This window comes from Pongo abelii, chromosome 2 (assembly GCF_028885655.2).
Source record: "Pongo abelii isolate AG06213 chromosome 2, NHGRI_mPonAbe1-v2.0_pri, whole genome shotgun sequence".
NCBI lineage: Eukaryota > Metazoa > Chordata > Mammalia > Primates > Hominidae > Pongo > Pongo abelii.
The window spans coordinates 152,016,280-152,040,235 of NC_085928.1; the positions used below are offsets into that span (position 1 = coordinate 152,016,280).

Here is a 23,956-nt window from a genome sequence, read left to right on the forward strand (position 1 = left end):
TCCTTGAAGAAATCGCTAATTTTGAGTCAGAGGCAGGAAATGTTCAAGATAAGCCCAGGTCATCTTGTCATGCCAGAAAGCAGAGAATCTATAAGAGATTAATGGAGGTCATATCAAAACTCATAGATGCCAACTTGAAGGGATTTCTACTTGCTTAAGATGGGATAATTTCAGCAATAAAAAAGGATAGTGATTGTAATGGATAAAAATTTATCAAACTTATAAAAATCTGTTATCAAAATGATATTATAAAAGAAGAAAAACTTCACTGGAGGTTGCTACAGCACAAACCTATATTCCTAAATTGATTAACTAAAGGGAAATATTCAAGTATTTATGAACCGCTTTATATGAACTATGGTTGTTTTGCTTTTAAAGACAAGGTCCTGCTATGTTGCTCAGGCTAGACTCAAATTCCTGGCCTCAAATGATCCTTCCACCTCAGCTTCCTAAGCAGCTGGGACTACAGATATGCACAATCATGCCCAGCTAGCCAAATTTTATGAGGAATTTTGTTTTAAGAAGAATCCCACCTAGTAAATACAGAAGGAATAATAAAATTAGAAAATCACTATTTTATCAACTGCAATGAAATAATGGACTTAGGCAATGATCATTAATTAATGCTAAAATCATCAGATGAAAGATTAATGGGGAATTTTAGAATAAAGGGATTCAGGTTGGTAAAACCTACCGTCTAATCTTACCATTACTAAAAGTGGACAACCAGATATTATTATGTGGCTCATATTGTGCCACAAGAGAAGCACAAAGCCTCACCTATGAGGTATGTTATCATAATAAATTGAACCTAAATCTAATCAAGCATCTATATCTAGGTACCCATTTATAGAAAAAACAGGGAGGAAAGAAAAGATAGAGGGAAAAGTTAAATTAGCTATTCGTCAAATCCCACATCCTAAAATCTTAACAGCCTAAAATAAGTAAAATGTGTGGGTAAAGAATTTAAGGGATGAGGCTGTTTACAAGAGACACTTAAGGAGCCAGTCAACCAAATATACATATGTAAACTTCATTTATAGTCTAATTCAAGAAACTATGATACATACAAACATCTCTGGAAAATGACATATACAACATAATATATACAATGTCTTTGGGAAAAATACCTTTGAGACAACTGGAGGAAATGTGAATAAGGACTGAGTTTTAGATTAGATATTTCTATTAATCCTGCTAAGTATAATAATTCATGAAGGTTATTTTTTTAATGCCCTCATCCATTAGATACATCTAAAGTATTTACAAGTACAATGATAAGATTCTGAGATCTTCTCTAAAATAACCCAACCAACAATCAAACAGGTAGAAGTGGATTAAAAAAACCTAGCAAGTTGATACTGCTAAGGTTGGGAAATAGGTATGTAGGTTCATTAATAACTCTTCTATTTCCCAGTATGTTAAAAGACTTCCATAGTAAAATGTTTTAAAAGAAGTAAATACATTCTGTTTTAAATACAAATAAATAGTCTTTCTACCTTATTTATTATTTGAACCCAATTTCCCTCAAAGAGATAATTCAAGTTAGTGCTACTGGAAAATGCAAAAAAAAAAATTAATAAACTCAGGCAGTCGTTTACCTGCAACACAATTCAGGAAAATCATCCTTGAATCGAAGGCCAGTTCTCAGTGTGGTCATCATCTTCACCCTCACAGAACTGACATGTTTGGGTCCCATTAACTTCATCAAAGACATCAAACTGTTCAAGGCCTATAGAGTTAAGTAGTGCTTCAGAGTAAAGCTTATAAACATGCTGCCAGAAGCAGATGAGCCCTAAGGACAAGTGCTTCCCACCCAATATCAGGGTGTCATCTATTCTCAGATAACACAAAAGATCGAATAAATGTTGGCTAGTTTGTTTTGTCCAATTGCTTATGTCTTATGTGGTAATTATAAATTTGAAAAACACAAGTTGAATTCTTTTTTGTTTTTTCCCTTGAAGGTGATTTGTTATTTTAGCCCAGTATTCATCTAGAACAGTACAATTTCTAATTTATTAAAGGTATAATGCATATTGTTTAATTTCTTTCATATCTATCCCAAACTGCCATACACATATATAAAACAAACTGAATTAAAATCATTTAAATTTGAGACCATATAAAAATTTTTGAAGGAAATGGAATACTTCATAGTAATCAATAGTTAAGGAAATTTTTGTCCTAATGATATTAAATTCAAGATATCCTGAATTTAGTAAAACAAATAATTAATGATATACTCAGAACATGAAACACATGAAAAACACAGAACCAGACCTGTTATCAGCAGCTCCAGTTTATAATGAAGGGGTAAAGAAACCCTCTGGTCGACTTTACATGCCAAAACATGTTAGCTCTTTATGGTTTACAAGACAAACTGTAGTTTTCTTAGATTCAAGGTGATTCTCTCACTTAAGACAGCAATTGGGGAAACAATAAGAAAGAAGCCATGTAGATGGAATAGTAGTTGGTTGGGGGATTAAATTTACTAGTTGACACCAAAAGAACAGGCATTGGTTGCTGAAATTTGCAAAGTTTAATATGGTAACATATGTCTTTCTTGGCTCCTTAAGATTATTAAAAAAAAAAAGGAGGGGGGAGTATACACTGAAATAAAAGCTTCCATTTGTAGGTGTTTTTTGTTTGTTTGTTTTTATTGTAATCTTACTGACTGCAGAGGTGGAAAGCAACAGAAAGGGAAATTTTATCAATATCTAAAATTTTACTCCAATTTATAGGACGAAAATTTCCAATGGTGGCCAACTGTTGCAGCAGTCATAATGAAACTTCACTGTGGCACAAGCATTTAAACATAAAGTTGCTTTACATTATAATAACCTAAGATTTCTGGTGTTCAAAAACACCATGGGCCATGACCCACACCAGACCAATCTAAACCAAGGAGACTCAATGATGCAACTTTTGTTTGAGCTTTCAGTGATTGCTAGTCTCTCTCTTCAAATGCTGGACTAGATGTTGTGATGACGTGAGCTTGAAGCCACTGAGGTCATTAACTGGCTCTTAAGTACAGAGCCAACCCAGATAAATCTGAGCCAGAAGACTGACTCTGAGAACTGTTTTGAGTCCAAAATCAAGTTATGCCCAAAGCTACATTATCCTTATGCTTTTAGTAACACAGCCACAAGTTCCTTTTAGTCACTTTGGGTTGGGTATTCTATCCCTCCTAAACTAAATAAATGAAACGAATATAATTCTAATTTTTAGACTCCCAAAAAGCGTATATGAGTTCTTCAGCAATAAAGAATGCCATATTTGGTTATTTCTCATCTTTGAATGTTTGTAGCTAGATGCAGAATTTATCTATATTCTGTATGAATTCTATCTTAGCACTCTGGAACTCAACTATCACCACTTACCATTTTCTTATCTTCAATGCCAACACTAGAGCTCAGTAACTGCATGTTAAAAAAAGCCAAAATGCCCAACAATTTGGGTTGTAAATAGTCAGCCTAAGAAATAAAAACAGATAATATGTAAGCTTTATACAGATTGAATTTCTTAAGTTGACATTTTAATTATTTAATTAATGTCATTTATATTTTACCTAATAGATTAGCATATTGGAAACAAATACTTGGTGAATTAAGTTTCTCCAAAAGCATGTATCTTCACATGTAGTATTTAAAGAAACTAATGAAATGATTTATAGTCACCACGAAAAAATATGATTAAACAGCACAGTACAATGAGAAAATGATGAGGTTTTTAATCATGGAGTGAGCTGGGGTGGGATCCTCAGGATCTAATTCATGTCGGGATGTGGAGTGGAGAGGAAAAGAAGAAAAGAATAGAGAAAGACAAGGGACTGCCCTTATTCTATGACATTTAGAGCTAAGGTAGAAAAGTACGATTAAGGAAAAGGTATTCTACCAGAATAATGATCTGACATAGGGGATAATATCCCCGGAAGTAACAGGGGAAAAGAGGCACAAGACCGTGGGCATCAAAAGTTGCAGACTAGATATCATCATCCATGACACTTTCGGTTTCCTGAAGTAAACAGAGTTCCTTCCTTAGTTCCTTCCTTCCTTCCTTTCTCCCTCCATCCCTCTTTTCCTACCTCCCTCCATCCGTCCCTTCCTTCCTCCCTCCTTCCCTCCCTCCCTCCTTCCCTTCCATTCCTCCCTCCTTTGCTTCCTTCCTCCCTCTTCCTCTTTCTTTCTTCCTCTTTTACTTAAACAGGGTTCCTTCCTTCCTTCCTCCCTCCCTCCCTTTCTTTCTTTTTCTTTCTTTCCTCCTTTCTCTTTTTTCTTAGAGTTCCTTCCTTCCTATTTCTTTCTTTCCTCCTTTCTCTCTTTTTTTCTTTTCTCTCCTTTTCTTTTCTTCCTCTCTCTTGACAGGGTTTCTGTCACCTAGGCTGAAGTGCAGTGGCACAGTCACGACTCACTGCAGCCTCAACCTCCTAGACTCAAGCAATCCTCCCAGCTCAGCCTCCTGAGTACCTGTGACTACAGGCACACACCACCTCGCCCAGCTAATTTTTTGCATTTTTTGTAGAGACGGGGTTTCGCCATGTTGCCCAGGCTGGTCTCAAACTCCTGGGCTCAAGCAATCCTCCTGCTTTGGCCTCTCAGAGTGCTGGGATTACAGGTGTAAGCCACTGTGCTCGGCCAAGTTAATACTTTCTTAAGAGAAGGTCCTGGAGGAGAGGGCATGGGCTTTAAGTCAGCCAAATCTAGGTTTGAATCTTAATTTTGACACTTTCTAATGTGTAATCATCTATAAGTTACTTAATTCTTCCAAGTCTGTAAAATGTGAACAATAAAACCACCTACTCCATAGAGTTGTTGTAAAGGCTAAATAAGATACCATTTATTGGCCAGGTGCGGTGGCTCACACCTATAATCCCAGCAATTTGGGAGGCTGAGGCAGGTGGATTACATGAGCTCAGAAGTTTGAGACCAGCCTGGGTAACATGGCAAAACCCCATCTCTACAAAAAAATTAGCCAAGCATGGTGGCATGCACCTGTGGTCCCAGCTACTCAGGAGGCTGAGGTGGGAAGATTGCTTAAGCGCTGGAGGCAGAGGTTGCAGTGAGCTGAGATTGCGCCACTGCAGTCCAGCCTGGGTGACAGAGCAAAACCCCACTTCCAAAAAAAAAAAAGATATCATTCACTAAGGACTTAGTATATAGCTAAGTATTAAATCAATTTGTTCATATTATTACAAACTGAGAATGTGACCACTCTGTAAAGAAGAATATTCTTTTGTTTCATGTCTTTACGTACAGGCAAAAGAAAGGAGCAAAAAAAAAAAAAGAGCTGGGAATGAGTAGCAACTCAAGCATTTTGAACTCTATAAGAAAGTTGCACTGCTTGATGTTGAGGCATCTGATTTAGGTATCTTCAGGTTCCATGCATTACCAAGAAAAGGGTAGGAGGGTGTGTGCTACCATATAATAGAGAGGAGTGAGGTATCCTACAAGTCTCTCCAGATTAGATGTCAGGATAAATCTTTATCTTGGCTAGCACAGGAAATCATCTGGCTTTTAAAACCTAAAATTGCATTTTGTTCTGCAAACTTCTGATTTAGGTTGAGACTCAACTTTGGCATGGTAAGCCACAATTCACTAATTGTATGGTTCCAGCCTATGTTGCTTAAATAAAAAGCAGATAAGGATCACACAATCTATGTCAACATTCCAATATTAAATTTCTTGCACTCAGACAAACAATTATTTGACTTTATCTACCCACCAATATATTATCTATCACCAAATACTTATTACATATGCCTAGAATCCTGTACTGGGTACAGGTGTACAGGATAAGCAGAGTCATTCTCTCATTAGCTTACAAGGTAGACTAGTATGAATGGAAGACACTAAATAAGTATGTAAACAAAGTTGTGATAATGCTATAAGAAAATAAACACAATCCTGTGATAGACAAGAAATGTGGTAAGGGAGTCAAGACAGGGTGCTCAGGAAACTCTTGAAATCTAAAGAATGAGAAAGATCCAGGAGATTATTCCAAGCAGAGAGACCATCCAGGGCCTAGGTCTTGAAGCAGGAAAAAGTTTGGCATGTTTAAGAAACACAAAAGAAACCATGTTGAAATATAGGGAGAAAGGAAGAAAAGAGTTGTACCATGTGAGAGCAGAAAGGTAGGCAGATCATGTACGCCTTACAGATTTTATTTTATGTTAAGGGCAATGAAAACCATTGAAGGAATTTAATCAGGGGAATGATATGAGTTTGTAAAAAGAGCACTCCAAAGGCTGTGTAAATAATTAATTGCAGAGAGGGAAGAATGAAAGGACAGAACCATTAGGAGACGTTCACAGCTGTCCCGAGAAAGATGATCATTATTTGTGTAAGGGTGGTGGTGGCAGAAATCAAAAGATATATTTTGGAGAGACTTGATAGGATTTGCTCATTGTTTGATTATAAAAGGATAAAGGAAATGCAGGGCTCACGAATGCTTCTCAGGTTTTGTCTCATGCAACTGGTAGATAGCAGTACCATTACTGAGATGGGAAATACTGGGAGAAAAACAGGTTAGAAAGGGAAAGATTTCTAATGAACATATTATATTTGGAATTGTTTGAGATGCTTATAAGACATGAGAGTAGAGATGATGAAAAGGTGAATATCTGTTTGCCATCCTCTGTCATCCTCAGGTCCATTCTCCGCCGCCTTCTGCCCTGCTCCGTACCTGGGACACTGACCGGACTGCATTACTTAGCATCCCTTGCCCTCTGGCTTTCCACTGAACTCAGTCAGCAGGAAATACCACTAGAACAGAGGGTAGGAGGAGAGAGTATGGTATTCATATTTCCTGCTCTGTCTGTGTTTTGAAGTAGTTCTGGCAGTGGCTACGCTCCTCTACAATGAGAGGACCCCCCTCATGGTTCTGGCTCTCAATCAGGTTCTAGTAACACTATTTCTTCCCCTTTCCCAGAACTAAGGGGGGCATTAAGTTTTCTGCTGTTTGTAGTACCTGGGTTCCTTAACATTCCTTGCTGGTTCCCTTAACTTTGCCATGTCACTAAAAGTAGCCCCTCTGTTAAACTATTTCTGTGTAAACGTTTGTGTGTATGCCATCTGTTTCCTGCCAGGACCTAACCTATATAAACCAAGCTCAGGGGCAGTCTGGACTGAAATTTCAACTAAAAATTATCAAAATGTAACTCATATTAAAGAAAAAGATCAAAGAAGATCATTAAAGGAGAGAATGATGACTGAGAAAAAAGAGCCAGTTACACAGTCCTGAGTTATTCTAACATTTAGAGGATAAAGTAGATAATTTACAGGAAAAAAGCCAGTAAAGAAGCCTAAATATGAGTGAACAGTGAAGCAAAAAAGAAAATCAAGACAATGTGGTATCACAGATGCCACGTAGGAAAGGATGGCCAATTGTATTGAATGATACTGAAAGGTTGAATAAGATAGGACAGAGAAGTGACTATGAGATTTAATAGCCCAGAAGACTGTTGGTGATCCTGACAAAAGGAATTTCATAGAATAGAGAGAAAAGAGCCAGACTAGAATGGGAAATGAGAAACCAGAGATAAAAATCTCTCTTAATGAACTTTTGTCTAGTATTCCATTATTGGAATGGTAAGCTTGTGGAAGTTATTTATATCCTACTGCTCAAGGTCATCACCAAAGTCTGATTTTTCACAAAAAAAATTTGCATCCTCTGGCATAAATGGGTTAAAATATTTTGCCAACAGTCCTTTAAGTCTCTTAGAGAAATAAGGGCAGTTGAAAGAAAAAATAATAATTTAATTATGAGGATTTATATATTTTTTTAAGATAGATAAACAGTAAAGTGATTTCAAATACAAATTTATGGTAGGGAAAGATTTAAAATAGAGAATGTATTTCCTAACTTCCCTTCTATACAACAATGGATTAAACTACTGTTAGAATTGAAAAGTTTCATTTGTTGAACTAAGGAAAGAGTAGCAGAGTGAGAGGAGAGCTACAAACATATTCTAATATACATGTAATTTAAAAGTAGTAAAGAAAAATAAACTTCAACATTTTTATTCAGTGAAAAAATAAAATCTACTAAAAGCACTTAAAAGTCCACATTTTTCAACACTAATATATGTTGTTAATGCCCTAAACATGTAAATATGTAAACAAAGTTGTGATAATGCTATAAGAAAATAAACGTGATCTCGTGTTCATGATCTTGTGCATGTGACCACGCAATTTAAATCAACCTTTTCAAAATAAAAATACCAACTTAAAATTTAAACAAATGGCTAGCAGCCAGAAAATGACCAAAAATATGATTTCTTCAATTTCATAATTAAGCTGCAAAAGGAAGAAAAACAAACAAAAAAACCTCATAGAACATATTCCTTACCATCAGTTCAGGTGATATGATATCTCTTGGGCCCTGATATGGATCATCACTGGATGCAAATGAGGCAAGTATTGACAAACCATTGAAAACCTGTTGATAGTGTTCTCCAATACGCAGCAATAATTCATTATGCAATCCTTGGAAATCTTGTCTCAACAGGCTCCCCAGTTCAATTTCTGTTTCATTCTAACCCAAAGACATGTTAAAAAAATTTTTTTTCTTCACACTAACATCCTGGAAATAAGTATACTGATTTTAACATGCTATTAGTACATCAGGAGCTCTAGACCAGATGACAGGATTTACTAATGGTATTAAGAAAAGGCATTGGAAAAGATTCTAATCTTATTCTATCCTGGTAGGTCTCCCATGGATTACATGTAATGAAGAGAAGTGATCCAACTTTATTTAGAAATAAAATATTAAAAAGCAAGTCCCAGTTTTCTCTAAGGTCTTATAATATCATCAACTCATTATTGGGGACACATAACCCTGGGAGGAAATGTAGTATAGTGGCTTATAGCAGTCTTTCTGTTCAGATTGCTTTAGTTTAAATTCTAGCTGTCATTTATCAGATATGCTGACTTGGACAAGTTACCTAATCTAACCTCTCTCTGCCTTAGTTCCTTATCTATGAAACAAAACAAAAAAATAGTACCTTCGGCTGGGCGTGTTGGTTCACACCTGTAATTCCAGCATTTTGGGGGGCCAAGGCAGGTGGATCACTTGCAGCCAGGAGTTGGACATCAGCCTGGTCAACATGGTGAAATCCCACCTCTACTAAAAATACCAAAATTAGCCAGGCCTGGTGGTAGACACCTGTAATCCCAGCTACTCAGGAGGCTGAGGCAGGAGAATCGCTTGAACCCAGGAGGTGGAGGTTGCAGTGAGCCGAGATCACGCCACTTCACTCCAGCCTGGGCTACAGAGCAAAACTCCCATCACACACACACACAAAAAACTAGGAGTACCTTTATCTCATTGGGTAACTGTGAGGATTACATGAAATGATCCATATCAGTTGTTTAGCTCAATTTCTGACATGTATTAAATACTCCATAAATACTTATTACCATCATTCTATCTCCACAATATACAGTTGTATAATACTTTCTCAAGATGAATAAATATATTTGATATTCACTAACTCTCATGTGGAAAGAGATGTGCTGCTGGCATATATTATGAAACAAATTAAGTAAATTAACATCAGAGAAAACAGTAAAGTTATATGCATATTTCTCATAGTTTTCCTGTTCCCATATAGTTTCATATACCTCAGAGATATTTTGTTAATATGACACCAAAAAAAGAAGCACAGGTTATAATTTTAAATGTAAAAACTACCAAAAACCTGGACCAAACTGTAATCAGAACACCAAGTAACTAAACTAAATATAGACATTACACTACATTTGAAGGTGATTGCCTCTTCCTATGGATATAATTAAGTGTGCATCATCAGTCAACTTATAACTCCAATCAACTGAAAAGTACTATAATGAAGTAGGCTGAGAACCTCTCCCATGAAAGGATGCCTATCATATCCCATTATGGTGAAATGATCAAAGAAAACAAAAGGAGAATTCTATTTAATATGCTCTCAGGAGAAAGATTATTTAACATAACAATATTTAAACTTACATTCTTCTAGGATAGGCTATAATTCACTTACCCTCCTTCCTAGAAGAATGTTACATCTTTCCTATAATGCTAATTTGTATAAAAAAGTAAAATATATAGAAATATTCAATTACCTTCAGATAATGAAGGGCACGTTCTAATTCATCTTTGGAACAAGAACAGACCAAATGAGAAAAAATATATTTGAAGTTGTTTATTAAAATCTCTCTACGATTGACATTTAATTGTTTTCCTAAAGTTCGAATGAGAGCAGAAGCTGCAGGGCTTGCTTTGGCAGCAAGATCAGGTAGTAGAACTTGTAATGTCCTCTGAAAAAGAATGCAACAATTACCAAAAAGTACATTTGTCTGGGTGAAAAAAATATTCACATAAGCTATGTGCAAAAATATTTTTAAATGCCACACATATTTGGAGTCCACTCCATACTATAAAATATGTCACAGTAGATCATTTATACCACTATAATTTTATACTTTATTATTCCAACGCCTTAGAAGTAGAAATGATCATATTAGACTTCGAATTACCAATGGAACAAATCATAGCACCAAAGACATAAGGGCTCAAATAGCTAACTGAATTGATTAGCATTATTCAATTAGTATTAACTTTTCAGGACAGCTAACCATAAAGAACAATGACTCAAATCCACTTAAACTTAAGTTTTACAGTGTAAGCAATAATCTCATATCAAAATCAAAATCTAGAATGGAATGAACAAAATACTGAATTGCAAACCTCAAGTGAACTATATGTTGCAACTTACAGTAAGAAAACGATTAAGATCAGGAAAGTCGAAAACGTTGGCAATTTCAGACAAGGTATTTAAAGCCATTTCTCTCTGGTGAGCCACATCTTGTTTTCGCATGTCAGCATTCCGGCATGGAGTACTCGGAAGTGCCGTCATCTGACTAGAGTGAAGGGATTCTACCAAAAACTAGAGCAAAAACCATTTTATTGTTAGTTTTCACACAAAGAAGAAATTTTAACTAATACTTTTTAAGCTACCATAGAAGGCAGTATCAAACAGTATTCTACATTATCTGAATTGGTCCATTCAATTTTTACAACAACCTTAATGAGGTAGACTATGTCATAATCTGCCTTTCACAGAGGACATAATCAGACTTAGTTAAAAAACTTGAATATCATGCTAAGGATTATACCACAAATAAATTCAATATTTTAGCATAACCTAACTTTTCAGCCATTAATTGAATATATTTAAAACAAAGTGTCATATAACATAATATCAAGGCGTAAGAGTTTACTATCACTAAAAAGTCTATACATCATTATAAGATGATTTTCTTCCTCCCCCATTTATAATCTGTATCTTCAGACCAATATCCTAAAATACAAAAATGGCAAGATTTCAGTTATATTAAATAAACTATAAACTAAATACATCATTTTTGACAATAATTTTTTTTTTAAAGACAGAGTCTTGCTCTGTCACTCAGGCTGGAGTGCAGTGGTGCAATCTCAGCTCACTGCAACTGCCACCTCCTGGGTTCAGGCGATTCTTCTGCCTCAGCCTCTCGAGTAGCTGGGATTACAGGTGCCCGCCCCATGCCCGGTTAATTTTTGTATTTTTAGTAGACATGGGGTTTCACCATGCTAGCCAGGCTGGTCTCAAACTCCTGACCTCAGGTGATTCGCCTGCCTTGGCCTCCCAAAGTGCTGAGATTACAGGCGTGAGTCACATCACCCAGCCTTAACAATAATTTTTTAAAGCAAGCACAATGCTTTCTTTCTAAAACCAGGCACAGTGGCTCATGACAGTAATCCCAGCACTTTCAGAGGCAGAGGTGGGAGGATCATTTGAGGCCAGGAGTTAAAGAGCAGCCTGGGCAAAATAGGGCTGCTCTCTCTAAAACCCCATCTCTATAAATAAATAAATAAATAAATAAACAAATAAATAAATAAAAATTAGCTAGGTGTGGTGGTGCACAGCTGTAGTCCCAGCTACTCAGGAGGCTAAAGTGGGAGGATCTCTAAGCCCAGGAGTTAGGGGTTTCAGTGAGTTATGATCACACCACTCCATGTCACTGTATGTTGCCTGGACAACAGAGTGAAACTTGGTCTCTAAGAAATGTTTAAAATAAAAAAGAAAATAAAACTTTTAAAAAGCAAGCAAATGGAACAGATTAGAGAACTCAGAAATAAGACAACACACCTACAACCATCCGATCTTTGACAAACCTGACAAAAATAAGCAATGGGGAAAGGACTCTCTATTTAATAAATGGTGCTGGGAGAACTGACTAGCCATATGCAGAAAATTGAAACTGGACCCCTTCCTCACACAATATACAAAAATTAACTCAAGATGGATTAAAGACTTAAATGTAAAACTCAAAACTATAAAAACTCTAGAAGAAAATCTAGGCAATACCTCAGGATATAGGCACAGGCAAAGACTTCATCACAAAAACGCCAAAAGCAATTTCAACAAAGCAAAAATTGACAAATAGGATCTATTTAAACTCAAGAGCTTCTGCACAGCAAAATAAACTATCATCAGAGCGGACAGACAACCTACAGAATGGGAGAAAATTTTTGCAATCTATTCATCTGACAGAGGTCTAATATCCAGAGTCTACAAAGAACTTAAACAAATTTACAAGAAAAAAACAAAAGTGGGCAAAGGACATAAACAGACTCTTCTCCAAAGAAGACATACATGCAGCCAGCCAACGAACATGAAAAAAAGCTCAACATCACTGATCAAAACCACAATGAGATACCATCTCACGCCAGGCAGAATGGCTATTATTAAAAAGTCATAAAACAGATATTGGCAAGGTTTCCGAGAAAAGGGAATGCTTTTATACTGTTGGTGGGAGTCTAAATTAGTTAAACCATTGTGGAAGACAGTGTGGCAATTCCTCAAAGACCTAGAGGCAGAAATACCATTTGACCCAGCAATCCCACTACTGGGTATATACCCAAAGGAATATAAATCATTCTATAGTAAAGATACATGCACATGTAGGTTCACTGCAGCACCATTTACAATAGCAAAGTTGGCCAGGCACAGTGGCTCATGCCTGTAATCCTAGCACTTTAGGAGGCCGAGATGGGCGGATTGCTTGAGATCAGGAGTTGGAGACCAACCTGGCCAACATGATGAAACCTCATCTCTACTAAAAATACAAAAATTAGCCGGGCGTGGTGGCAGGCACCTATAATACCAGTTACTTAGGAGGCTGAGGCAGGAGAATCGCTTGAACCTGGGAGGTGAAGGTTGCAGTGAACTGAGATTGCACCATTGCACTCCAGCCTGGACAACAGAGCAATACTCCATCTCAAAAAAAAAAAAAAAAAAAAAAAAAGTAAAGTCATGGAGTTAACCTTAACCTAAATGCCCATCAATGACAGACTGGATAAAGAAAATGTGGTACATATACACCATGGAATACTATACAGCCATAAAAAGGAACAAGATCATGTCCTTTGCAGGGACATGAATGGAATTGGAAGCCATTATCCTCAGCAAACTAACACAGGAACAGAAAACCAAACACCACAAGTTCTCACTTATAAGTAGGAGCTGAATGATGAGAACACATGGACACATGGGGGGAACAACACACACTGAGGCCTGTCAGGGGGTGGGGGAAGGGAGAGTATCAGAAATAATAGCTAATGGATGCTGGGTTTATACCTAGGTGATGAGATGACCTGTGCAGCAAACCACCACGACACATGTTTACCTATGTAGCAAACCTGTACATGTTGCAATATACCCCTGAATTTAAAATAAAAATTGAAGAAAAAAGAAAAGCAAGCAAAATAAAACATGTATAAATATTCTTCTTTTTTGTAACTCTTAAAAAGTACTGCTGTTGCCTATAGTCAAGACAAATGCTGACTCTTACCTGACAGATGGGTTTCTTATACTGGCTGAAAAAATTTTGCAGTTTAACACTTTTAGCTGCAACCAGAGCTCTAATTTCTGTGTATGCTGCTCCAGAGACAGATGCTGACTTGGATAACAAACAATGCAATAAGTGTAAGAGTGCAAAAGGTACCAAATCTCCTTTTGCGGCCCTAAAATTAAAAACAACATACATATGAATACACAAACACACACACACACACACACACACACACACACATCTCTCCAATATCCCAGAAACAAATGGAAATCTACTAATAAATTCATGTTGACTCATATTTTGTCTATAATATCACAAATATCATATCACCATTTTTAACAGCAAGCAAATAAAAATGGAGAATGGCCAAAATAAATAAGGAAGAATACAAATGCTGCCAAGTTTACCTTCCAATATCCCCTGTTGTAAGAATCAAGGTATCCTTCAGCTCATTATTTCTTGATATTTGGGCATGTGTATATGCTTCCTTCATTCTTAAGACAAAAAGCTAGAACAATAAAATTAACTGGTTAAAGAAATTTTTAGAGCTAGGTTGATGTAAACTCAAATGTTAAAAACAAAAATTATCAACCTCCTTTATAAATCCATCTTCAGAGTCCAAGGATTCCAATATATGCTTGATATTTCCACTAAAAGCCACTCTAACATCTTTGTCTGGATCTTCCATTAAATTTAATAAAGTTCCAAGAACTGCTTTTACATCTGTTTCATCTTCTCTAAAATCAAGATGCTTACAAAGATGATGTAGATTATCTATGAAAGCTGAAGGACAAGAGTATACAATACCTAATTTAACATATTAAATGACAAGGTTGTACTGTAAAAATATTATCAACAAATAATATGCCATGAAGAATCCTAAGTTCTCTTATAATGTCAATGTTTCATATTTAAGTATATATAGCACACAGAATTTTAGGAAATTAAAATGGATACTTATAAATTAAAATTTACTTTATCTTTAATAAATGTCACTTTTTTTTTTGATATAGGGTCTTGCTCTGTCACCCAGGCTGGAGTGCAGTGGCATGATCACGGCTCACTGCAGCATGCAGCCCTGACCTCCCAGGTTCAAGTGATCCTCCCACCTCAGCCTCCCAAGTAGCTGGGACCACAGGCATGCACCACCATGCCTGGCTAATTTTTGTATTTTTTGTAGAGATGGGGCTTCACCATGTTGCCCAGACTGGTCTCGAACACCTGAGCTCAGGCAATCTGCCTGTCTCGGCCTCCCGAAGTGCTGGTGTTAAAGGAGCGAACCACTGCACTCAGCCTGTAAATAATTTAAATCTAAAATAATTTCTAGAATTGTTATAAAATAACAAGTCTCTTTCAGATTTTGTAGACCATTATATGTTACCAAGATAAACTTAAAAACACATTGCAAGCCAGGAGTGGTGACTCATACCTGTAATCCCAACACTCTGGGAGGCCAAGGTGGGAGGATCACTTGAAGCTAGGAGTTCAAAGACCAGCCTGGGCAACAAAGTGAGATCCCTCTCTACAAAAAATTTAAAAATTAGCTGGGTGTAGTGGCACATACTATGGTCCCAGCTACTCAAGAGGCTGAGGTGGGAGGATCACTTGAGCCTGGGAGATCAAGGCTGCAGGCTGCAGTGAGCCATGATCGCGCCACTGCACTCCAGCCTGGGTGACAGAGCAAGACCCTGTCTCTTAAAAAAAAAAAAAAGAAAGAAAGGCCGAGCATGGTGGCTCATGCCTGTAACCCCAGCACTTTGGGGGGATGGGGCAGGTAGATTACCTGAGGTCAGGAGTTGAAGACTAGCCTGACCAACATGGTGAAACCCCGTCTCTACTAAAAATGCAAAAATTTGCCAGGCATGGTGGCACACGCCTGTAATCCCAACTACTCTGGAGGCTGAGGTAGGAAAATTGTCTGAACCCAGGAGGCGGAGGTTGCAGTGAGCCAAGATCGCGCCATTGTACTTCAGCCTGGGCAACAACAGCAAAACTCCGTCTCGGGGGAAAAAAAAAAAAAAAGAAAAGCATATTTCTAAAGGGGATCTTAGCTTTATTGTTAACCTTACATTACAAGATTTAGGGAGTATTTTCTATTGCTTTGAAAACTTCAGAACAAGTTTCAACTTACTACCTAAACAAATGGATCTTCTAAGTATTTGTATATATCTCATGCTTCGTAAAAATTCATACTCCATTACCACTGGAAAGTGGCCAAGAAGATACACTCTATAGTCCTCAGTTGGGCAAAGTAATTTAACTATTTGAAGTTCTCAAGGTCCAGGTGGTAACAGGGGACACATTAAGAAGATCTCTGGTATTGCTAAAGAAGATATAGAACACTGAATCTTACAATATTGAAACAACCATCAGGTATGCCCCATTTAGGCTGTCAAATCACAACAGTATTCGAAAAATCCCAAAATCACCTCTCCTATCGGTTCTGTGATGCAATCTATACCAGTTATCCCATTTATAACTAAACAATACTGAGCACTGAATCTATAAAGCATGTAACTTCCTGTAATTTTTTAAGGTTTCAGCCTAATTCTTTTACTGATTTGAAAAGCAGAGCTTAAATAGGTTTTAAAATATTAAATAAGTCATAATCACTCACCAAGTTTTACTGGACTAGGTGTTTTTTTTTTCAATAGGAAAAGGAACGGCTTGCAGACAGAAGCTTTTAGTTGAGAAGATGAACATTCATGTTGAGAAGTAGCTTTCAAGTTCCTACAGAAGAGGTCCACATGTCCATGTTCAGAGAAAGGTTCTGTTAAAGAACTTGTCAGATAAAACATGCCGTGAAGAGTGCAGACAAGTTGACCAAGTATAGAAGCAAATTCTTTCTTGACAATGTCAGAATCATCTTTGACTTTATCTCTGGGGAAAAAAAAAGAAAAAGTACTAAACTTTCTTGCCTAATTTTGTGGTCTAAATAGTCTTGCTTAATTTGGGACAAAAGTACTGGTAAAACAAAGCCTAGAAGGAAAAAATGTTAAATTCTAAAACTAAAAGCAACATTTGCTTTACATATTCAACAATAAACATAACCCTGCATATACAGCCAGAGAATTATGATCTTTCCAATAGAGTGATATATTCAAATTAAAATCTTAGTACATACATAAGAATCTTGGGAACTCTGTTACAAGAATTCTGCTGCTGCAATAAGATAAAAAATCCACTAACACAACTAGCCCGGATTACTTCATGGGAGCTCTGCAGGGCCCAGTTGTAAACTGCTGTTCTCCATTCAAGGAATATTCTTCTTGGAAACAGAGTCAGAAGAAACACACATCGTGATTGTGCCTGTGGTGCTGAAAAAATTAAGTCTATTAAACAAGATTTCTACTAATGTTAATTTTATGTATACACATATACATATATATACACATATACATATATATAAGTAAAGTAACATTTGTGTATACATATATATAAATAAAAGTCAAGTAAAACATTTAAAATACATTTAATACCTAATTTAATTAAAAGTTCCTTTTCAGAAAATAAAGCAAGTGCACTGAAAAAGGTCTATACACAAGCTTACTAAATAATCAAGGAAATGCAAATTGAAAATCATACCTACCAGATAGGAAAAAGAAAAAATTTAAGATAGTTAACTCCATGACATTTTTTATCTTCTAGATAGCAAAAATTTTAAAGTCAGCTAAGTGTCAGCGAGGTTGTGGAACGCATACTCTGCTAACAGGAGTGTAAACTGGTATATCTTTGGAGAACAATACAGCAGAATAGAGGTGAAGATGTGCAAACTCTATAACCCAAGAATACTACTCCTAGGTAGGTAAAAACATTAAAATAATGCTTCTCAAACTTTAATATGGATATGAATCACCTATCTTGTTAAAATGCATATTCTGATTCAGTAGGTCTGGGTGGAGCATAAGATTCCCCATTTCTTTCTTTCTCTTTTTTTTTTAATGTGCTCTCTCAGCAGAATCAAAGATGCTCCATTTCTAACAAGTCCCTAAATAGTGGTGATGCTACTGGTCTGTGGAGCATACTTTTCAAACAGCAAGGCCTTAGAATGACTAAAGAATCATTTATAAAAATATTCATTTAAATGTTGCTTGTAATTGTGAAAAGTTGGAAACAACTTGATTGTCCACCAATAGGAGGTCTGATAGTGTCCATCCATGCATTTGGCTACTATTTGGAAGTTTAAATAAAAACTAGAGTTACTCATATCACCATGGACAAGTCTCATAAAGATAGTGTTGACCAACAAAATGTAAGCTGCAAGAAGCAAAACAATTTCTTATATTATTTACAAATAAATACATATATAGTAAAAGTAATAGAACATTCAACAGAACAATCAACACCAAATTCAGAACAGTAGTAATCTCTGGGGAAAAAAATGAGGGGAATGAAATCATAGAGGGACAAAGGGCTTCCATCATATCTCTAATATTTTTATTTCCTTTTTTAAAAAAATTTCATGAAGAGAGATAAGGGTAAAGAGAAACTGACTTCAAAGGGCTTTGAGGTTTTTATTTCTTTTTTCTTTTTTTTGAGACAGAGTCTCACTCTGTTGCCCAGGCTGGAGTGCAGGGGTGCAATCTTGGCTAACTGAAACCTCTGCCTCCTGGGTTCAAGAGATTCTTGTATCTCAGCCTCCCTAGTAGCTGGGACTACAGGCGTGAGCCACCATGCCTGGCTAATTTTTGTATTTTTAGAAGAGATGAGGTTTTGCCATGTTGGCCAGGCTGGTCTCACGCTCCTGACCTCAAGTGATTCACACGCCTTGGCCTCCCAAAGTGCTGGGATTACAGGTGTGAGCCACCGTGCCTGGCCTAATGTTTCTATTTCTTAAACTGAGAAGTTGGTATAAGAATTTTTGGTATATTGTTCTTCTTTTTAAAATATTTCTCAAATACTTCCTAATTTTATTAAATGAAGATAATGATATGTAAGGACACATTGCAAATGTTTTACAAAAAGAAAGGAAATGGGATATGTGGCGCAGGCTTTTATGTGTTACTTTTTATGTATCTAACCCCTTTCTGAACTATTAAAAATGTACCTGCTCTTTTAATTATTGAAAAAAATATAAATAAGTCTTAGAAGTCCTATATAGAAATGAGTTAAAACAAACCACACAAGGCCGGGCATGGTGGCTCACGCCTGTAATCCTAGCACTTTAGAAGGCTGGGGCAGGTGGATCACTTGAGGTCAGGAGTTCGAGACCAGCCTGGCCAACAAGGTGAAACCCCGCCTCTACTAAAAATACAAAAATTAGCTGGGTGTGGTGGTGCGCACCCATAATCCTAGCTACTCAAGAGGCTGAGGCAGGAAAATTGCTTGAACCTGAAGACAGAGGCTGCAGTGAGACGAGATTGCGCCACTGCACTCCAGCATAGGCGACAGAGTAAGACTCCATCTCAAAAATAAATAAATAAGTAAATAGATAAATAAATGAAACAAACCACACACACATATTCTTGTGAGCACTTACAATAGCTATCTGAAATCCTACGGCTTAATGTTAGAAGATTAGTGGCAAATGTGGTCAACTTTAAACAGCCATCATCAGAATGGGAATAAATCCATGGAAGTGAGAGCATTCCACATAAATCTTCCAGGATATGATCTTCAAATGAACTGTTTACTACAGAAGCACAAAATAAGTCATTAATTATAACTTTTCCTTAATCATATCTCTTTTAAATAAAAATAAAGACATTTGAAATACTATCATAATGATCATTTGATAAGCAAAACTTCTTAACACAGAGATCCATAAACGATGGTCTGAGGTCTGTGAACCCAAAGAAATTAAATGTGACTTTATAAAAATATGTTATCTATGCCTGTTTTAAAGAAGAATCACAGCATTCCTCAAACTCCCAAATTAAAAAACTTTGAAGTTATAAATAATTTCTATTGACTAAAGAATCAAAATATTATGCACATAAATTGGCAACTCAGAAATTACTGACAAATTTAATAGAACTGAAATCAGGAAAAAACTTCTGAGTATTCCAAACACGCACTTAGGATTCAGGCAAAAAAGAAAGCATATTTCTATACTGATTATCTTTAAAGGTTATTCTGATCTGTTGCTTATTTGTACTCACCTTGCATATAAATCAAAGCATCATAAATTTTCACCACCTTATCAATGGTTGCCTCCAGGTCCGGTTTCTGAACAGATTCTAACAAACTTCTACAGCTCTTAAGCACTTTTGTGTAAAAATCCAATGACATCCAAGTTATCACTACAGAAGGTTTCTTCTTGGATTTATGTTGACAGTCCTTGAAAGTATGGCTGCAGTAAGTACATTTTGTTAAAGACATTGGAATTAAGATGAATTTTGTTATAGTCAAACATAAAATTGTAGTAAAGCCAAAAGAAATTGTGAGTACGAAATTTATCTATAACAATTTAAAGTAAATATGCAAATCAAGTAATATGTTATTACTATTTTAAGTTGAATCTATTTATGTCAGCTTAAATCACTCTTAGGATTTGGGAACTAAAATTACTTTGGGAGGCTGAGGTGGAAGGATCACTTAAGCCCAGGAGTTTGAGACCAGCCGGGCCAATATAGGGAAACCCATCTCTACAAAAAAATTTTTTTTTAATTAGGGTGTGGTGGCACATGCCTATAGTCTCAGTTACTTGGGAGGCTCACTTGAGCCCCGGACAGAGATCAAGGCTGTAGTGAGCCATGATCATGCCACTGTACACCAGCCTGGGAGACAAAGCGAGACCCTGTCTTCAAAAGCCAAACACTGGGTTTTGAGTTGTACACAAATGTGTTCTGGTACTTTCTAATCATGTGTCCCCAGGAAAGTCAGTTTTGGCCTCAGACAAAAAAGAGCCTCAGTTTCTCTGAGTGTCAATTTCTAATTTTTAAAATGGGCATAATAGCATTTACCTTACAGGACTATTGTAAATATTAACTAAGATATATACAGTGCTTAGCACCGTACCTAGCATTTGACTCAATAGAAAATAAATTTCTTAACTACTTCAGTGAAAAGTTTGTGTTCTAAGGTCACATGAGTCAAGTGAATAATGAGTAAACAGTAAATCCAAGTTCATTACAGGAAACCCAACCCCAAGAAACAAGAAGTTTGTTTTACCAGTTCATGTTTGGATGAGAACAATGAACAGCACACAGAGCAGTCAGTTGTAAGACAACAGCAATTCCTTCTAACATCTCAATAACAGGATTCTTTAGGCCACTGTATTCAAGGGAAATCTGAAGGGATTCAGCTTTCTGTTTCAGTGCACTCCATAATATGCTCTTTTGATTCATGTCCACATGTTTAATTCTATAATTATGAATACAGTAGAGAGATATTCATATGCAATATAAATTTGATTAAAACATGAAACATATTTAGAATAAAATATACTATGTAATATCAACTATTCAAATTTTTTTTTTTTTTTTTTGAGACGGAGTCTCGCTCTGTCTTCCAGACTGGAGTGCAGTGGCGCGCGATCTCAGCACACTGCAAGCTCCGCCTCCCAGGTTCACACCATTCTCCTGCCTCAGCCTCCCAAGTAGCTGGGACTACAGGCACCAACCACCACGCCCGGCTAATTTTTTGTATTTTTAGTAAAGACAGGGTTTCACCGTGTTAGCCAGGATGGTCTCGATCTTCTGACCTCGTGATCCGCCCGCCTCGGCCTCCCAAAGTGCTGGGATTACAGGCGTGAGCCACCGCGCCCAGCCTGAAATTTATACTAAGATTTAAAACAATTAAAACAATGTTCGGAAGTAACTGAAATATGGCAACTTAGCCACTTTATAAAAAAATAGTTTTTTAACATTTTAAAAATTGCTAACAGATGCACAGTCTCAAAGATTTTTCACATATTGAAAAGTTACATTAGATAAGCATATAAAAACATGCAAAGTAACTATTTAACCATGAAATGTTTTATACTACTAACCGTCTACAATAATTATTAAAATATTTTAAGCACTCCCTTGGCTACATTTAGAAAGATGTTCTTTGTGTATTTAAATCAAAGCACTTAACTAAAGCTGATTTTTTAAAGTGAACAAAGTTTTATTTAATGGCTAAATACAAACTAAATGAAGGTCATCATACTCCTCAGTCTGTTTTGGTGCTCTTTTAGAAGGGTTTAGAGACGAGCTGAGACGACGCCTTTTGGGTGATATTCCATCACTATTACTGCTGAGGTTTTCCTGTTGAGTTTGGCATTGAATCTCCTCAATGATTTCCATACTTTCCATTTTCAAAGCTGCATAAAGTGGGCCCAACAAGTACTGAGAAAATAAAAAATAATTTCCAGAAATATTCCTTAGAAAATATATTTATATTATTCATAGGCAGCAAGAATGTATTAGATGTTATATGTTTTCTAGTGAAACTACTTTTAGAGTCTCATAAGGCAAAATAAACATCTAAATTGATCTATATTATTTAAGTCTATATATAGACTATGGTTCTACAGTCTTAGAAGGTTTAAACAAATCCTTCTCTCTACATCCTGTTTTTCCTCTTACCAAAATGCTATAAATTTTAATTCCCTTATAAAAAATTTTGTAAGGGAATTACTAACTTTCTTCATGTAACAAATCCAGCAAGATTAATAAACTAAAATATTTAATCAAGTTACTGCATCTCTGATTTTATTGTATTACCTGACTCCCACAGTCCAAATAGAAAAAAGCGCATAATTTGGCATGATTAATCATTCATAGGTTTTCTAAAAGTGACTGATTATAACTTGTCAGACACATAATCTATTTGAGTGACCAAAGCTTCTGCAATTAAGTTGATAACTGCCTCCTTTTAATTAATAATGCAACAAATACATTTACACTTCACAGATTCTACTTAGAAACATTCTACTCCATTGGCAGTTTATTACCAACTTAATGAACAAATCCTTCTGAAATCAAAGTAAAAGTCCATAATAGTGAGCCAGACTACACTATGAAAATCATTATGTTCCAAATATAAATTACTATTAAAGATACTCTATTTTCTTATTATTACATTTTGCACATATGTATACAATTAAATGATGAACAAAATACATACTTAACAAGTAACCTGAAAAATTACTTACCTCTGCATCTACCTGAATTCCAAGCACATCCAAAAGAGCTTTACAAATATTTCTCACATAGACCTTCCTGACTTGTAAAGCAGATTCATACCCAGCTGGCACAAATTTAAGGAAATACTGCAGTAAATGGCACAAAGCTGCTTTTAGCAAATCAGACTTAAGCCGCATGAGCACACCGTCTTCAAACATGACACAGAGTTTTTCCAGCAGCATATTTAAATAGACAGGTTCAATATTTCTATAAGCTTCTGCTTCAAAGGGAAATAGTGTCTTTATCAGCTTTGATAATGGCTCTTCATAGAGTTTTAATTGGTCAGTATCCATTTCTACAAGGTGTTTTAGTAATTCCAAAAATGAGCTGAAAAAAGTGCTAGCTGGTTGTGCTGGTAGTCCTCCAAGCTGAAAAAGTTCTGTTAAAAAGCTAATTGCTAGGGATTTAATTTTTGGACTACCATACTCTAGCAGAACACAACCTATCTGCCAAAGTAAGAGTTCTTGCCTTCTAAAAAACACAATTGCAATAATACGAGTAAGAACCGTTAATAAAGTGACTTCAATAAATTCTAAATTTTGCATACTCATCAACTGCAAAGGAGCTGATTGTAAATATCCCATGTGTTCATCTAATTGACTTAAAAATCGGCTCATGACCACTGGCCATTCCACAGCATGACCCATCACATTTCTTCTATGGAGGTAAACCAAGTCTTCAAAAAGTTGTAATAATTCTTTTGTGAGTACCCCAAAAATAGCAGGACTCTTGCTTTTAAAAAGAAATAATAATGAACAGATGACTTCACAGATTTTCTTGTGTAACAAATGACAGGAGGGAGTTGCTGCAATCCGCAGAAGTCTTGTTATGATCCAATTACTGAATTCTTTGAAATAAACAAAAAAGATATTAAATAAACAAGTATATCCGAAGTGCTAATTCATTTGCTAAATCCTTGACGATTGACTTTTAAAGAATAAATTTCACTAACAAAAGAATGTAAAACAT

At 36.1% G+C, this 23,956-nt stretch overlaps 1 protein-coding gene across 2 annotated transcripts in view; it reads right to left on the minus strand.

Moving 5' to 3' along the window:
• ATR (ATR serine/threonine kinase) overlaps positions 1-23,956 on the minus strand; it is a 133,658-nt gene that overhangs the window by 93,239 nt on the left and 16,463 nt on the right. For both annotated transcript variants that reach the window (XM_024245003.3, XM_054552796.2), the window contains 15 exons: positions 22,957-23,834; positions 21,969-22,147; positions 20,988-21,179; positions 19,976-20,166; positions 19,354-19,506; positions 16,999-17,191; positions 16,492-16,754; positions 14,467-14,657; positions 14,282-14,382; positions 13,875-14,046; positions 10,757-10,927; positions 10,104-10,298; positions 8,347-8,532; positions 3,381-3,473; positions 1,602-1,732 (listed from right to left, as the gene is read on the minus strand). In XM_024245003.3, coding sequence (XP_024100771.1) covers positions 1,602-1,732; positions 3,381-3,473; positions 8,347-8,532; positions 10,104-10,298; positions 10,757-10,927; positions 13,875-14,046; positions 14,282-14,382; positions 14,467-14,657; positions 16,492-16,754; positions 16,999-17,191; positions 19,354-19,506; positions 19,976-20,166; positions 20,988-21,179; positions 21,969-22,147; positions 22,957-23,834 — 3,289 coding nt within the window. The remainder of the gene's footprint in view (positions 1-1,601; positions 1,733-3,380; positions 3,474-8,346; positions 8,533-10,103; positions 10,299-10,756; positions 10,928-13,874; positions 14,047-14,281; positions 14,383-14,466; positions 14,658-16,491; positions 16,755-16,998; positions 17,192-19,353; positions 19,507-19,975; positions 20,167-20,987; positions 21,180-21,968; positions 22,148-22,956; positions 23,835-23,956) is intronic.